The 18,166-nt window shown below is 45.4% G+C and overlaps 2 protein-coding genes across 7 annotated transcripts in view; one reads left to right on the plus strand and one right to left on the minus strand.

The window, feature by feature from the left end:
* The window catches only part of nrg2a (neuregulin 2a), a 73,706-nt gene extending 67,870 nt beyond the window's left edge, over window positions 1-5,836 (minus strand). For 2 of the 6 annotated variants that reach the window (XM_028982424.1, XM_028982423.1), the window contains exon 1: window positions 5,220-5,836. In XM_028982424.1, coding sequence (XP_028838257.1) covers window positions 5,220-5,631 — 412 coding nt within the window. In that variant the 5' untranslated portion in view covers window positions 5,632-5,836. The remainder of the gene's footprint in view (window positions 1-5,219) is intronic. The other 4 variants (XM_028982425.1, XM_028982420.1, XM_028982421.1 and 1 more) reach the window with 4 other exon arrangements.
* An 8,037-nt stretch (window positions 5,837-13,873) lies between these two features.
* puraa (purine-rich element binding protein Aa) lies at window positions 13,874-15,423 on the plus strand. Its single transcript, XM_028982682.1, has one exon. It carries the CDS (start codon window positions 14,097-14,099, stop codon window positions 14,958-14,960), a length of 864 nt encoding a protein of 287 aa, XP_028838515.1. The 5' UTR covers window positions 13,874-14,096; the 3' UTR covers window positions 14,961-15,423.
* The last annotated feature ends 2,743 nt before the right edge of the window (window positions 15,424-18,166 follow it).

Below are 18,166 nucleotides of genomic sequence, written 5' to 3' on the forward strand. Positions count from 1 at the left end.
ATTATCTCAACCTCAGGAGTCAGCACAATAAACAGTTCAATGACTTCATAATATTAATGCAACTACATGGAACAAAGACATGGAATACATGTCTGGATGATGAAGGCCATGATTTTACCCTACATGCCTAGTGACTATGTATCCTCCTCCACATAGCTGAACTGGCACAAGCTTCTCTCTGGTCCACGCATTTTTTCCAACATGCAGCCTGGACAAACCCCACCCTCTAAACCAATAACTGAAGCTCAGAGATACGCCACACAGGCCAGCCACGCCAAGTGTTCATCTGTCCAGCACAAACAGACACAGTCCAGAGGCAACATTCACCAAGCTCATTACTCACCACCCAGTCCAAATACACCGCACTTTAATTGTGTGTGAGAAATTACAAGATTATTACAGATTATCCATCTGTTTTTTTTTTTGTTTTTTTTTGTGGAATGTTTTCCCACCAGAGGCCCCAGTAGAAATCTAATTTCCCTTTATGTTTATGTGAAACAAAACCAGGTTATTTGATTTTTCTTCCCACTTTAATACGATTTTGAAGACCACACCCAGCAGACCCAGTAATCCAGGGATCACGATTAGGGTGGGAAAAGCCTTGGAAAAGCATACTGATTCATATCAGTGGGGCTAAAAACAAGACGTTCTAAAGGAACTTTCAGAACTGCTCAGAGGTTATTTGAATTCAAAGAATGAAGATTTTGCATGTTGATTTTTTTTTTTGCGTTTATGCACGTTGAAAAATCTGTTAAAAAATCTACATATGCTAAAACCAGAATACCCTAGCTGTACCATAATCAGATGCGGTCCATTCATAATGTGATTTATTATGTTGTGAGCATGTGGCTGCCAGATGCCCCATTCACAAGTTCATGTCAATAAAGGGAGACACTCATGATCATTCAAAGATCAACTACAGATCTACTTGACTCTACTTGATTTTGAGGACATTAAAAGCATATGGAACATTACAACATAAATGGAAGGGTTAATGCAACATGTTAAAACATTTTAAAAGTAGAACTGTGGTCTTGTGGTTCTGTGCTTCAGCCCCTCCTCACAAAATCTAGTATTGTGTAGAATTGAATGGACAGATGGATCACTAATAATGTTGCTCAAATGTAATCCTCATTCTCAAATTCTAGCAATATGATTTATCCCTTAAATGAGTCACATCACAAAAACACATCACACCAGACTTTACATCACATCCATAATCCACAATCCTGAATCATTTCCGGTGTCTGAAAGGAAGACGAATTTCCCGGTGCATTCCAGGATGTTCAATACATCACAAATTTAGCCTTTTCTGAATCTGTAACCTATACAGATTATGTATAGCCATATTACCCAAATGTATATCAACACCCTTCATGCCACCCGTCACAAGCATAACAGCTCAGCAGCAAATGCTCTCCTCCTTGACATGAAATCCACCCCTTTTCTTATGCTGGTTATAGTCCAGTCTACCAGGCTTGATAGAAGATGATTTTTTTTACTTTTCACCCATGAAACAAAATAAATAAAAAATAGAGAGAATCCATTTATTTGTTTATTTATAGTAACTCATTCGTTCCTCATACAGAACTGGCAGTCACTATTTAAGGCTGCGGCTTCAATCTGAAGCCATCAGTCACCTGCTGCTGATGTCGACACTTGATGTACATCATCCTGTCAGTTAATGCACATTACACTCTATGCAGTTGGTGTGTGTGTGTGTGTGTGTGTGTGTGACCATTAAAACCATATATCTTCTTCTGTGTTTAACTCCCTGGACACCTGATCCGGTGCATGAATTCACCTCTGGGGAAGTGTGACTAAAACCTGCAAACAAGCGTCCATCATCAACCACAACTGGGATAAATACTAAACCCTGTCCCTGAGTTGGCCATGCCGATCTCTCCTGCATGTCCTGCCCTGTAAATGATGACCCAGAGTGAACCCGTGGTGTGTGGCCGCTTTCCTGCCATATCCAGAGTGCCATGTGTCACAGGCGGGAGTGCGATCTGGAGCGTATTGGTGCCCCTTATGTCACCGCACCAAGTGTGACTCTCACATTACAGTTGGATCGCACGAGCAGACCCAGCAAACTCCAGAAATGACCGCCTGGCGAGCCCAGCGTGAGCAGCCAATAAATCAGAGGAGGCGGCAAATGCCCGGCAATAAAAACAGGCTTTCTGTGAGCAGAGCATTAGATGATGAAGAAATCATCGTGCTAAGTGCCTCTGATGGTGCGTCACCAGAATGTCCTGAAGGCATTTTCAGGTGTCGCCAGGCTCTGATCACCCATTAAAATCCTAAAACTTCACAGAAGAGGCCACCTGCTCAACCAGTTCAACCCCGGCGACCCGGGAATGGCCACTGTCATCACAGGCGCCGCTGCAGATGACCGCGTCCCAAGCGCCGGCATCAAATTTTTAGCTTGCAGAGCGTGTGCGTGGGAGCACCCGAGACGGTGACTCTCGCTGTGGAAAAGTGGGGCAGCAGCACACACACACCTGCTGTAGTCGCCTGGAGCGAATTCACAGTAACGGAGCGAGAGACAGTGAGAGAGAGAGAGAGAGAGAGAAAGAGAGATCCAGAAACACCAGCTCCATTTTAGCAACAAATGTTGGCAGCAACATGGTGCTTAAAAACCCTGAACCTGTTATGTCTCGTACGCTTCGATGTGCCCAAAATGTCTCCATTAAAAATTCTATAATATTACATTCCTTTTTGGTCACTCACTTTAGTTTTCACTAAATTAAGTCTAGATAATACGCTGTAAATTGTTAATGCGACACTTCTGATTTTAATATAAAACAAGTAGATATTTTCAGCTGACATATTCCTACCATGTTTTTCTTCACGGAATTAAATTAAACTTCGTCATAGGACCTTCTCATATTTTCTGAATTGGAAATTTATTCAAAATTGTACATTAACATTAAAATAAAATACATTAACAAAAACTGTACAACATGTTATAATTATATTTCAAAATACTAAACTTACTGACTGCTTATAAAGAGAACATTCTTATATCACCTGATACTGATTTATAATTATACTTAGCACTTGAAGGTATCTATAATTTACAAATACTTTTTTGCCAATAAATTGAATATTATTAAATCTATTGAAATTGTTAAATACTATATAGATAGAGCCTTCTAATATGTATTACTAATACTAATACGTCTAATACTTAAGTCATGAATATAACTTTCTTATATGTAACAAATGTCACTTTTACTTTACTTAAAGCATTCTTGTACTCTTATACCTAATTCCAACCTAAAAACCCCATACAGTTATCATATACATGATCTATTCCATGAATTATTGTGAAAAATAAACTTTTAGTTAACTATGTGTTATTAGTGCAGTTTGTGAACTGGGCTAGAAAATGTATTTTTACATAAGTTTTAACTTCTTGTTTAAATACTAAACCTACACAGATCACACACAGCATTATATTTGGTGGCAGAAGGAACCAGTTTCAATGCTTTCAGTCACTTCTGTAGGTCCTTCCCTCAGTGCATGTCAGTCAACAGCTTTTATTCCTGTCATATGATGCACAAGAGGTCTCTCTCTCACACACACACACACACACACACACACACACACACACACCCTGTTCCACCCTGTTAAAGCCACAGGCATATTCAGGACTGCCACCCGTTGCAGCAGTGACCTCCATACTACATGGGCGGGGGGCATGGCAGCCTCTGACAAAAACAAAAACACCGTCACAGATGCCAGATTCTGTCCTCGGCCTCAATCAGATGAACAGATCCATGGTTAAATATCACACACACACACGCACACACTCATACACACACATACAGTTGTGCCTGAAAGTGATCTGTCAGTTTTGAGGGAGATAAATGTGCTCTCTCCTCCCTTTATCTCCACACACACAGGCATGAGGGTGCTTGTATGTCAAAAAAAATCTCCAAACTACCTGAATGTGTGGCTTTTCCACCAAGGCTCACCATTTGGGCCAAAATGAAAGAAAAAAACATATTTCAATCCACAAATTGGTGGGTAGAGCCTACACATTTGAGTCAAGGCCAGCGGCCTTCAAACCCCCACCACACACACACACACACACACACACACATAGACACAAACTATAAAAACCAGCTTGTCAGTAGCCTTTAAGGTTCTTCTCTTGTACATTAATGTCACACACACTTTACAACTTGGGCCCATCCTCTGATTGTTAGGACAAGAGAACATTACGACCAACAACCGGAATGAATGCCAGTGTTTTGGATATTGCAATATTCTGTATATATGCTTTGAGAAGCCAGCATTATTATTCTTATTTTAATCCAAAGGTGAACTTTCGGCACAAATGGCAACTCTTAGTCCAATAATCAGACCAAGCTGGTCCATTCTTACAGACCTCTTACGGACACATCTGGACTGGGAGACTTTCTACCACTGTTCGAAACTCAGAAGGTGATAAATAAATTATTTTACTTATATTATGAATAAAAGCGCCATACAGTCATATGGTGGAGAGATGCTCACTCAGCTCCAGCACCCTGGACAGCGAAAGACACACACACACACACACACACACACACACACCCCTGTCCGTCTTTAGTTTCGGGAGTGAAGGTCTCATCTGACGAAGCATACAGACGTTTCCTGGAGAACGGAGCCTAGGTTCTGGAGTTCAGGGTGCATCTGCGCACCCCGATCCCCCCCAAATTATGACCGAAACGTTGCGGGGGGGAGATGGTTTCTCCTCGCAACCGCGAATCGGACAGACATCGTTCTCTTCCATTTCTTTTTTTTTTTTTTTTCAAATTTTCACGAACCCCCACCCCCTTTGCTCCGAAGGCCTGTTACAAAAGCGCAGAGCAGCAGTTCCCCCAACAAACGGTGGGGTCCCAGCTTCAGGGCTGCCGACACACACCCCAAAATCCCGTTCTGAACGCGCGCGCACGCGTATGTGTGAGAGAGAGAGAGAGAGAGAGAGAGAGAGAGAGAGAGACGCAGGCAATGCTGCAGCATGTCTCATTCTAAACAGGGGGACATTTGTCCACAGAACGTGCACAACTACATACGCCGATCTCAACTGTGTGTGTGTGTGTGTGTGTGTGTGTGTGTGTGTGTGTGTGTGTGTGTGTGTGTGTGTGCGTCCACCCCTGCTCTCCGGTCCCTGCGTCGGAAACAACGCCTGCAAACCGAGGCCGGCCGAACGGAACCCCAAAACTTACCGCAGTCCTCGCACAAGACCTTCCCCACGTCCTTCTTCAGGTTCCCGGCTCCGGCGTCCACGGGCGCGAACGATGCCTTGAACACCAGGGGCTCGTCGGTGGGGTCCATGAAAAAAATGTACCGGTGGTTCCGCTTGACCGGGGCGCACGCGGCCTCCGGGCCGAACTCGCCCCCCACGGTGACGAGCTGCTCGCGCTCCAGACCCCCGCTGCTGCGCGGCCACACGTCCAGCACCCGGACGTTCACGCTGTACGCCTCCGCCGACACGTTCAGGGGCGCCGACTGCACCCTGCCCTCGATCACCACGGCGGACCGGGACGCGCGCTCCCGCAGGGGCCCCGGGCCCGGGGAGTAGCAGGCGAAGGAGACCCCGACCAGCAGCATGGACAGACGCACCGAATCAAGCCTCATGCCGCCTGCTCTGGCCCGGCGGCCGCTGGTCGCGCTGCGGCAGGGCTCTCGGGGCTGCGGGGCGATGGCGGCGGCGCGATGCGGCGGCGGACTGCGATGCGGCTCCGGTGGCACGGCGGCGGCGCGGCGGACCTTGCGTAAGTGTCCATGCCATCGGGATCCGCTGCTCTTTTTTTTTTTTTTTTTTTTTTTTTTTTTTTTTTGCAATGGGGGGGAAACACCAGCGAGGAACCGGAAACGGCGTAGCGGTGTGTGAGTGTGTGTGTGTGTGTGTGTGTGTGTGTCCGTGCGCGTTTAAAGAAATCCCGTTATGTGCGAATCCCCCGCCCCCCGTCCCCGCGTCTCCTGCCTCCTCCGCTGCATCTGTCCTCGGACATCTCGGGGTCCACCGACGAGCCGGAGGACGCTCCCCTCGACGACCGTGGGGTTGGCGGAGGAGAAGCGCGTGACCGCGCTCATACGAAGACGGCGCGCGAGTTCGAGGGCGGGCGGCGGGGGGGGTTGGGGGTGTCAATGAAAATATTCAGATCTGCATCACGCAGGGGTCTCGGCGCGAAGAGGTGGAGAGAGATATGAGAGAGAGAGTGAGAGAGAAAGAGAGAGATATGAGAGAGTGAGAGAGAGACAGAGAGAGAGAGAAGGGAGAGAGAGAGATATGAGAGAGTGAGAGAGAGACAGATATATGAGAGTGAGAGAGAAAGAGAGAGATATGAGAGAGTGAGAGAGAGAGACAGAGAGAGAGAGAGAGAGAGAGAGAGAGAAGGGAGAGAGAGAGAGATATGAGAGAGTGCGAGAGAGACAGAGAGAGAGAAAGTGAGAGAGAGAAGGGAGAGAGAGAGAAGGGGGATAGAGAGGGGGGGGGGCGTCTAATGCAGAAACTCAGCTTGGTGGTTTTCTGAATCCCGTCCTGCATTCCGGTCACATTCCCGGTCCTGCTGAGGAGAAGGTGGATGGGGGTTTGGTGGAGAGAGGATAGTGATGCGCGGCAACAAGTCGACGGGCCCGACGCAGAGGGAGGCGCGCATACAACGTGACCGTTTCATATCACGCACGGGACGTTTTCACGCCCCGGAACAACTGGGTCAACGTTCCGAATCAGACGTGACTGCGGAGCGGACCTGTGGACGCGCCCAAAAATTCACGCGGGGCGCCCTCTACCGGCCCGGCCGGGTGCGCGCAACGCCGCGTCGTGACGCGCGTCAGCATTCAAATACAAAAGGAAATGACGGCGATGCGTGATTATTATTTAGCAGCTGGGGTCAAAATACTGCACATGGAAAGCCTGACAGCAGAGGCACTAACACGCAGCACCCCATCTTTACTCTACAGGTTCCTACTTTATCCCACAGGCTCGTTTTAAATGGCGCGGGATTCGACGGGATGACGTAGCGGTACGTGAGGTTGGTGTCCTGGTAGGGTGCTGGCTCCTGTAGATACAACTGCTGGAGGGCTGAACCACACCCTGCACCCCAAATCTCTCTCGCTTTTTTAAGAGAAATATCAGACAAATCTAAAATGTTTAATAAAGTGAAAGTCATTGTGAAACACTGCAGCACAGCACACGGTGACACTGTGAAATGTGTCATCTGCTTTTAACCATCACTGATTACGTGGCTGCTTCCTTACCCGCAAGGCCACCACTGCCTGTAACTCTCACGTCTTACGTTAATGCGACAAACATAGGAATCACGCAGAAACTCGCAAACAGCTCACGGCAATAAAAAAAACCAACAATGATGATGACAGATGATAAGATAATAATTTATTAGTATGATTTTAAGTTTCATTTTAGCATGATCTCGCTGTTGGGTTGGCAGCACAAAGTCCCAGGTTCATACCCCGCTTACTAACGTTGTGTCCCTGAGCTAGACACTTAACTCTGAGTGTCCCCAGGGGGACTGTCCCTGTCACACTGTCCCTGTCGCTCCGGATCAATGTAAATGCGCCCTCACCTAGTTGTTTCGGACAAATTAAAACGCGTAACTCGCCTGCTACTCACAGTCCCCTGCCCCCCTGTCCTCGCCTTTAATTCCAGTGTACGTGGGGTGAAGGGTACACGTGGTTTTCCCCTCTGGAAGGTCCGTGGTGCAACTGCTACTAAAGAAGAACGTTACGTGTGACGTCATGTCCTTTTGACTGGATAACGGCATCCAGATGTGGACCGGCCACTGGCACTGGCGACTTCCGTCCTGAAGTCGCCCCGCTCCTGGCGCAGGGACCGACCCACTAGCCGCCCTGGAGTGCAGTGGGGTCGCGGCGCCGCTGTCCACGGTGCTGAACCCTCAGGAGGCACGAGAGGAGGCTCTGCTTCAGCCGAGACGGTCATGTGGTCGTACAAATCACTCGTTCGTCTTAAGATGAACAGCATACTGATGGTAGCAGCCTAGTGTGGAACACACTCGCCTATGAACCAGAAGACCCAGGTTCAAATCCCACTTACTACCATTGTGTCCCTGAGCAGGACACTTAACCCTGAGTCGGTGAAGATTCTCAGTCATCCAGGTGAATTTGTCTGAAAGTTGAGTCGTGGCAACTGGACTTTGTTTCTTTAAAGGCAGAGACGTTTCATTCTGCATCCACAGAAATTTGACAATCACAAGCCAACTTCCCTCAGATTGACAAAGTTCTGTGGATGCAGAATGAAACGTCTCTACCTTTAAAAAAGAAAGTCCAGTTCCCACGACTCAACTTTCAGACACTCCAGGGGGGGACTGTCCCTGTAACTACTGACTGTAAGCTGCTCTGGATAAGGGCGTCTGATAAATGCCATAAAAGTAATTATGTAAATGTCCACATAATTGTTTGTTGGTGCATTCCAGCGATTAATAGGCAGAGTGGCATATATACCGAACTGTGTAAAAATTAGCCAGTAGTGAAATGATCTTCGAAACAGTAACTGTGAAATAGTTCAGAAAGGCACTAAAAAGTGTAAAACACACAAGTAATAATTATTAATAATTATGAACAATTATTCCTGTTGATATCCAGAGTTGGCGGTTGGTCGCTCTGTAAAATCAGTATTGATCATTGGGGCAGTGGAGGCCTAGCGGTTAAGGAAGTGGTTGCCAGTTCGAATCCCGATCCGCCAAGGTGCCACTGAGCAAAGCACCGTCCCCACATCGTCCCCACTCCCCGGGCGCCTGGCATGGCTGCCCACTGCTCAACCAAGAGTGATGGGTTAAAACATTTTGTTGTGTCACCGTGTGCTGTGCCGAAGTGTTTCACAATTACTTCACTTTTATTTATATTGTATAGGTGCTCAGAGAACTATAGGGGAACAAAGTCTCTGTCTCTATACAGACCATGCCATTGTTTTACGAAAATAAGGAAATTTGGTTAAGGTAAATCAGTAGTGTTTGACACGGGGGGGTTATGCTGTTACTTCATCAAATAATAGGGGCAGTGGTGGCCTAGCGGGTGAGGAAGCAGACTCGTAATCAGAAGGATTGAACCCTGAGCCGCCAAGGTGCCACTGACCAAGGCCCCGTCCCAACACGTCATGGCTGCCCAGCGCCGTGGGGGGTTTAAAGCAGAGGACACATTTCCCTCTGCACACAGATCAAATGGAAGTTCCACTGTGTACCTATATGGGTACAGATGCTTGTCGCTAGGGGAGTACCCTTCTGAAGAACAATAGTGTACCTGTCCTCACAGGTACTTTCTTGTACCTTAGTCATCTGTACCATTTAAGGCACCATTGTGTACCTGTCATGACTGGAATTTAAAAATATATTTACATGTTAATATGATGTAGATGACTGTAAAGGGCAGCACACTGGTTGTGTTTCCCGGGGAGCTGGGGGTTAAAGACGTTGCATCCTTTTGTCCTTTGTTGTGTCATGCTGCTGTAAAAAAAAAATACTTTTACAAACATCAGCCATTGTTGGAAAAATTGGTCAGACCCACTATCCATCCTATCACTACTGTGCAGCTGAAAAAGCATTTGTGTTGGTACATTGGATTAATTTGCATTATTTCTATGTGGTGCAGGTTCTTGGGTACAACTATGTATTTTCCCAAATCATGTTCCTTTAAAGGTACTACATGGTATCACAAAGGACCCGTCCTGCACTTTTTTAAGTACAATCAACTGAAAGGAACAGTTTTGTACCTGGAGGTTTAATATTGTACCCTGTGTGCACCTTTATTTCTGTGTGTGTGTGTGTGTGTGTGTGTGCGCACTTTCCTTTTTCACTTAGTGTGTTAGAATAGTGGGTAAGACACTCGTCTATGAACCAAAAGGCCACAAAGTCACAGGTTCAAACCCCACTTACTACCATTGTGTCCCTGAGCAAGACGTGTCTGCAGGGGGACTGTCCCCGTCACTCTGGAAAATGGCCAATGATGCAATAAATGTATAAATGTAATGTAAATGTTGGGTAAACCGTGGGTTTCTTTCCACTGCTGTACTTTGTACAGTACCGTAGATTAAACCGCATAATCTGATGCAGACAGTCTTGTGTTTAGTGAGTTTAGTGTTTAGTTTAGAAACACTGAAATAAACCTTTACAACACATCGCCATTCCACGTCCGAGCTGCAGTGTCCCAAAAGCGACGGTGCGCGGCGCGCGAAGCTCGCGGACCACGTCCTGAAGATCCGAGCGCGCTGACGTCACGGAGCCGACGTGCCGCGTCATAGGCGTGCGTGGGTGCGTGCGTCCTTCTCCATGCCACGACGCGCCGCTCCGTTCCATCTTGCGAAGAGGCGACGCGACGCAGCGCTGTCGTGCTGACGGTAGGCCTCCGGGGCTCGCGGCTTGTCGCGCGCGTTCCGCCGCCACCGAGGTCGCCACCGAGGTCGCCACCGAGGTCGCCACCGGGCAGCGGGCGCCGGGGCTTCGTGTCAGACGCTGCGCGCTCCGCGGCTTCTGCTAACTGTGTGTTTGCGAGCAGTTGCAATAATCAGCAGGAAAAAAAGAACATAATAATAATAAATTCCCCCAGACACACACACACACACACACACACTGTCATCCTCTTTTAATCGCTCAGCTCCGGCCAAACTGGAAACAGAAGTGTGTTAGGTGGCAAGTCCCCCGCCCACAGCTCCACAAGACACCCCCCCCCCCCCACACACACACACACACACACACACACACACACACACTCATCAGGAGTCCGGTCTGCTCGACAAGAAATAAGACATGCAGCTCGGGTTCTGGTTCCCTCAGTGCATTTTCCTGGCGACGGTTCTGTCCCCAGGTGTCCCCTCCCCTGTCCCCCGCCACATCTTCTAGATGGAATATTCCAGACCACTTTTAACATATAAAACACATCATGTCCGATTCAATTAAGTGATTATAATGAAACAAGAAGAGAGGTAAATAATAACTCGACGACGCGTCACAGCAAAATGAAGCAGGAGAAGGTGACATCGAGGACCGCGTCAGTGTTGCAGTCGCCCTGTTGTGACTTTTTCTGCACATTTTAATCCAACGAACGTCTTAAATGTGAACTGCGCACGCGGCCCCTCCCTATTCACGTTTTATTTTACAGCGTTTCTTTGCACGTTGAATGGCCTTGAATGGTCGTGCTTGTGTGTCGGTGTTCTTTTGAAAAAAACGCTTTTCTTTTCTCTTTTCAGCAGCGCGAGTGGACCAGATAAGACTTTATGTAAAGGAGGAATTTCTCTCACTTTCTTTGGATGCGTTTGTTTCTCCAGGTAAATTCATATCCTCATAACTCGTTATATATTCGTCGTGAATGAAGTGTCCGGCCCTGTTCTGACTATGGTCAGCCAAGAAGACTGTTATTACCACATTTTCTCCATTAGCCCGTAGCTAAGTGGCTAATTAACCCATTTTCAGCGTGCCGCTGTCAAACCAAGAGGACGCCCTGGTCGTCCTGACAACAGACGCATTCTACGTCCGCTCTGATTGGCTGCTTTAGTTATTTCGGGGCGGGGCGCCATACAGCCAGCTTTGACAGTAGTCGGTGAATAACGTAGGTATAACAGTCAGTATTTTGTCTTTTTCTTTATATAATAAGTTTTAAAACACAATCAAAACGTTTACATTTCCGTAGGTATTCAAATCACTAAAACATACGCAGACAGCGCAAAATTCCTCATTTAAAACACGCAAAGCCAACCAGTTTCGTTTCACCAACGAGAAATAAAATGTTTTTAAGGGTATATTTATTCTGCTGATGATTGCTAATAATTGTGAGGTTTGTAATATATCCCCACACAATGGACTTGTGACGTGTGGTCTGTGTGGTTGTTTTAACAACATAATTGTGAGAAAAACTGCGATTTCAATTATTAAGTTAATATTTTATTTTATATTTAATTTAATTGTTTTTACAGAATTGTAGAACATAACCTTACATCAGTAAGTTTCAACAATAAAACATACATGCATACATACATGCCGGTGTAAATATGTAAAGATATGGCAAATATATATATCAAGTATTGTATTTTTAGTTAATAATTAATTGTTTTTTTATTCAAATCGAAAGCATTATAAGAATTACAAAATTAAAATAACATTCCAAGCAACATTGTTATTCACACTATTTCCGTGCATTAATGCTAATAATTGTATTATTGTTTTTTCACATAGCCACAGCATGTTTCAAATGTTTTATTTCTGTCTGTGTATTCTGTTAAGCCGAATTTAAATAATTAAAGAAAACGTAAATAAATCAAGATTTTAAAAAATGTTAATTAAGGATCTAAAATTTAGTAAGTGGTTAGTGGGAAAATGTTTAATCAATTTATAAAAACTATTTCTACAAAGAAAGTGTATTTTGGTAGAAGGCTCATTTATTTGCGAGTTATAAAGTGGAATTATCCCGCCTGACCAGTGGAAAAGAGCACAACGGTCAACACGAATAAAATGAAACAGACAAGGTGCTTTAGCAGTAGGTTTATTAATGTAATATTTTATCTGTTTTTTATTAATCTTTTTTTGGCTTAGAGCTGCTTTTAGAGCAGTAGCTAAATATTAATATCATAGAAATAACTGGTAAAAATGCACCCTGACATAATAGTTTTAGGCATTCAGCGTGAAACAAATGAATTATATGAAATGGACCTGGTTCTGAAATATAAAGAATTTCCCTTCAATAAAAATTGACAGGATGGAGTGTTTTATTTTTGCGTGAATAAAACGTATTTTCCACAGTGCTGAACCTCTGAGTGCGAGATTATATCCGTTCACTTCGTTCGTTTAATGAGTACGAGATGATCCAGCCTGTGGGTGCAGGTTCGAGCTCCAGATAAGACGTGAACTTTCCAACGCCGGCAGCCGTGTCGCAGGTTGGTTGAGGGCAGTGGGGGTGAGGAGAAGCACAGCATCGGCAGCAATGTGGACCGAACCCCCACGGTTTCCACGCCACGCTCGGGTACCTCTCCCATCTACACGGAAAAAATCAGCAGTAAAGCAATGTGTACAGAAAGTCTGTATGGGTATTAAAGTTTTAGTTCTAATTCAGTGTCTAATGTATAATATATATATATATTATAAATATCTTTTGCGAAACTGTATTTTAAGACACTGTATAATGTGTGTACTGTTGTACTGACAATAAATCTCTTGAACCTGGAGTTCGCAGTGCAGCGCTGAGCTCTTGCTTTTCTTGATTCCCGCCGTATTAGAACCAGAACGGCACCGTGCCCGGTTCGGTTCGGGGTGTTCGAGGCACTGATCGCGCAGTGAAAGTTGGAACGGTGCCGTCCGCTTTTAATCAGTGCGCATGCGCACGAACCCCGTCTGAAGTTGGCCACCTTTGGAGAAAACGGATTTTCTATTCACATAAGCAAACTTTATGTTGACATCGGAGAAGTTTTAGCAGGTCGTGAGATAAATATTAGATGTAGTTTACCTGAGTCGAAATGCCATTCTGAAATGGCAATAAAACAGCAATAACGGTCGTTGGGGGCATTATGTCGAATCGACATACAGATCCATCTCAGATCCAAAGTTGGTGCGGGCACTTTTATTAATGTTAAAACAGCGTGATTTCACCCACGTTTCCAGGCTGGGATCGAGCGGCCTACTTAATTCACAACTTTAAATTCCGATCTGGACGACAGACCGGCCTAATAGAGGTTCATAACGCCAACTCGAGACTAGAAATAAAGGTCGCTACCCTTTTCTGAAGTGAGCAGCCTCTTTGACCAGCTTGCATCTATTTGTGGGTGTGAAGGCGTTTAAATCAGATGTAATTTGTGTGTAGAAACTGGCCCCTAAACGCCTGGATTTAATAGCACTGTGGAAAATACTGCAATAGTCAGACTTCTAAATAAATATATTTCTATGCGTATTTGCCTGCTTTCACAATAAAGTGAAATAAAAGGCACCATTAGCGCGTTAGCATGCGCTAGCCGCTAATCGCGGGCGGGCGGGCGCGCGCTGAACTCTACCTCGTGTCTGTGCGCAGATCTCGCGAGAGCGCTGGCGTGGCTGGCTGGCAGCGGGGTTGCAGCAGACAGAGGGAGAAGGCAGGCAGGCAGCATCATGGCGGACAGAGACAGTGGAAGTGAGCAGGGCGGAGCGGCCACGGGCCCGGGCGTCGGCTCCATGCACGCGGTGGCAGGAGGGGCGGGCTCGGCTTCCGGGCTGCAGCACGAGACGCAGGAGCTCGCGTCCAAGCGGGTCGACATCCAGAACAAGCGCTTCTACCTGGACGTGAAGCAGAACGCGAAGGGCCGCTTCTTGAAGATAGCTGAAGTCGGGGCCGGGGGAAACAAGAGCCGCCTCACGCTCTCCATGTCCGTCGCGGTCGAGTTCCGCGACTACCTGGGCGATTTCATCGAGCACTATGCCCAGCTAGGCCCCAGCAACCCGGACATGGTGCAGGACGAGCCGCGGCGGGCGCTGAAGAGCGAGTTCCTGGTGCGGGAGAATCGGAAATACTACATGGATCTGAAGGAGAACCAGCGAGGCCGGTTCCTGAGGATCCGGCAGACGGTGAACCGGGGCCCCGGGCTGGGCTCCACGCAGGGCCAGACGATCGCGCTTCCCGCCCAGGGACTTATCGAGTTTCGCGACGCGCTCGCCAAACTCATCGACGACTACGGCGTGGAGGACGAGCCGGCGGAGCTGCCCGAGGGGACCTCGTTAACTGTGGACAACAAGCGCTTCTTCTTCGACGTGGGCTCCAACAAGTACGGAGTGTTTATGCGGGTCAGCGAGGTGAAGCCGACCTACCGCAACTCTATCACGGTGCCCTACAAAGTCTGGTCCAAATTCGGGAGCACTTTCTGTAAGTACGCGGAGGAGATGAAGAAGATCCAGGAGAAGCAGCGGGAGAAGCGGGCGTGCGAGCTCCAGCAACAGCAGGAGGGGGAGATGCATCCCGACGACGGGGACGAGGATTGATAATTGGAGGGGGCCGAAGGAAGCGAGCAAAACACACACACACATACACACATACACACACTCACACACTTACACACACAGGACAGACAGACAGACGAGAAAAAAAAAACATGCAAAAAATCATCAGAATAACATAAAGAGAAATTATAATGAAACTGTACTGTAAAAAAAAGAGAGGGGGGGAGAGGAAGACAAAAAAACGACATGGAGGCAGAAAAGAGAGGAAGCTAAAGATTTAACTGTAACTGTTTAACTCCAAGGGAGCACCACCCACAAAAAGAGGAGAAAAAAAAAAAGAAATAATAACGAAACCTCCACAAAAAACTGACAGTTGCGACTTGTCACCCATCGCTGGATGTTACCCACTTAATCCACCATTAATACAGTAAGCGGCTGCTAAACAGAGTAATAACGTTATATTATATGAACTGTGTTTCCTACTTGATTACAGATGATTAAGAACTTGGGTGTTTATTTCCCTTATTAATCGAGAACTTTTGTACACATTCGAGCTATTATAAAATCAAAAACCTAGTGTTTGAAATGGAATTATTGCAGAAATTACAGAGAGAGGGATTTTTTTTTTTTTTTCGCGTAAACTATTGACTTCAGCACAAATAAGAACTCTTTTGCCCCAAACACCCCTATTTTTCCCCCATATATATATCTATATTTTGTTTTAGTATTTTATTCTTTATTTATTTAAAACCAAAAGTTTTTAATGAGGTTGTCATAGTAACCACCCTATATATTTCACCCCCGCCCTCTCCTCCCTGAGGGTTAATGGGTCTCAGCGTCATGCAGGTACTACAGACAGATCCATGCACAGATCCAGGTGCTCTCCACATTTGCACCGATATCATACGCGCGTCGACCTGGTCGTGGATCTCTGAAACGAAGACCGGGGGGGAAAAAGCCGTTCTACGGATTATTAACATTGTATTTAGTTTTTTTTTTTTTTTTTTTTTCTTCCAATCGGAGTTGTAGTCATGCAGATCAGTATGCTATATCTTTGTGTCTGTTGTCATGCAATGTGTATGAAAAAAAGGTACCTGAAATTTTTTTTTTAATTTGAAGTACAGCGACTACATGCAGCAATGACATGAGAATAGTACTTAATAACATATTTGTAATATAGAATTTGCAACTCTGCTACTTCGAAGTTTGTGGAAGTGTACAGGATCCAATGAAAGTGCTAATATAGAGTGGAAAAATAGATATATATATATATACAAAGTATGATTTTGTGAATCAGAAGTATTTCTGTGCTAATGGAAAAGAAATCAAGACAAAACCCACGTTTTTAGTGGGGGGAATTTGACAAACAATCTGTAAAAGGATTTAATATAGAAATTATATATAGAGATTATATATATAAAATATATATATGTATGTAAAAGTCTACCAATGAGTGTATGAGTGGTGTAGAGAATGCTGTTGCTGCATGTGAACCTGTACACAGCTGCATTGGGGTGGGTTTCTCAATGCCAGTCCTCAAGGACCCCTCAGTGAGGCGGTTTTTCATTGAAGTCACCTGGACTAGGGATCTGCAAACCTCTCCAAACCCCTTCCTGTGTTTTTTTTTTTTTTTTACATGAACATGTTAGTAGTGATCCGGTAAACGTTTCAATCCACCAAGCTAATGTCCAGCCAAGTGTGAAGCGTTGTGATATTCGGACGGAAAAACCTAGACTCAAGGAGGTCCTTGAGAACCTGTGTTGGGTGCCCCTGGCATTGATACCTGTTGGGGAGTGTGCTCTTCATCGTTTAAGCAACCTGGTGCATTACACCCCTGGCATGCTTACAAGATGGCTGGTGCTTTGGAGGGTGTTTTTTTTTTTTATGTTGTTTTTAAGAAACCAAAATAGAGTTTTTAACATTTCTGTAATGTTCCCGCTCTCTATTTGTTGGATTTAGCAAGTTTTTGTTAGGAATTGGGACCGCTCTGGTCGCCCCTCCATGAGCTACCAAACCATCCAGGTATCAGCCCACCTGTAAACATGGAAGGGGGGGTGTTCACCTGGACAGTGGTGCGTAAGAGCCAGTCTTCGCTGGACTAAGCCGAGGCCGGTGACGTGGCGGGACGAGAGATCGAGGGGCGGCGTGTTGGTGTGATGTGCGGAGTTGTCCGTTTGCGTGCCTGTCCCCCCCTCGCAAGGTTCACTGTTCTGTTTGTAGTGCTATGGCTTGGACAGTAACGTGTCATTTGTCAGAGGCTTAAAACCTCGGCCAGGAGGTTTAGGCAGCATGTCAATTTTTTTTATTTTTTTCAGCGTTCCAGTTTATTTGTCAATTTTGGATTTTTTTTTTTTTTTTTTTCTTCCAGTGCTATATTTCATTACTGTGTGCAATATCGTACGTGCCAATTATGGCAATATATGTATATCAATTAAATATATGATTAATATTTGAAAGCATGTGGCTGAACTCCACGTTTATTTCTCAATAAGGTTTTAAAAGCCTTGCTCTGCACTTATTTTTATTCAACAAGGAAAAAAAAAAAAAAGAGAGGAAGATCAGAGTCAGGAAGAGGCCGACTCCAGTCTAGCACAGTGAGCTTTACTCCATTCGATCCTTCATAGAAAACGGCCCAGACGACTCGCTCAATCGCCATCATGCAACAGTCACTGGACAAGCCTGTGGTCAGTGCCATTTCCCAGTGTGACCAGTCACTTCCCCACGTCTCCTGTAAGGTCCTCAGGCTTGGGAAGTCTTTGGGGGAGGGGTCATGTGAGTGGTCATGAAATGTGTTGTGTTTTAGGTTTTGGGGAGGGGCTTAGAGCATGCATTCTCAAACTGAAAAAAGTACAGCAACATTTTTTTTAAAAATCAGTCTTTGGGGAAGACTCTTATGAAGGTGTGGTGAACATTCTTCTGTTTTTCAGTGGACTGGTGGTTGTCGGTAGCACATTGATTTTTTTTATTTCTTTTTTTTTTCTCCCCAAACTGGACAAATTGTCTGCCCAATATTTCATTTGAAAACAGGAGGAACATTTTGTGCAATTTATTATTATTATAATCTTTATTATCATTATTTTAATTATTTAACTTCTTTCCCTTTGTAAAAGAGGATTATGAGAACTAGATTGGTGATAAATGCATCAGTTAATTTCTGTACATTTTACTAAAAATGTAAAAATAAAAAGAAATGTTAATTTCCCACATCTCATAAAGAAAAAAAAAGTGTTGCATCTTCAATGCTGATG

Source organism: Denticeps clupeoides, chromosome 6, assembly GCF_900700375.1.
Source record: "Denticeps clupeoides chromosome 6, fDenClu1.1, whole genome shotgun sequence".
NCBI classification, from domain to species: Eukaryota; Metazoa; Chordata; class Actinopteri; order Clupeiformes; family Denticipitidae; genus Denticeps; species Denticeps clupeoides.

Bases quoted from the DNA above. Each gene is read 5' to 3' on its own strand.
- puraa (XM_028982682.1), top strand. From the start codon at position 14,097: ATGGCGGACAGAGACAGTGGAAGTGAGCAGGGCGGAGCGGCCACGGGC.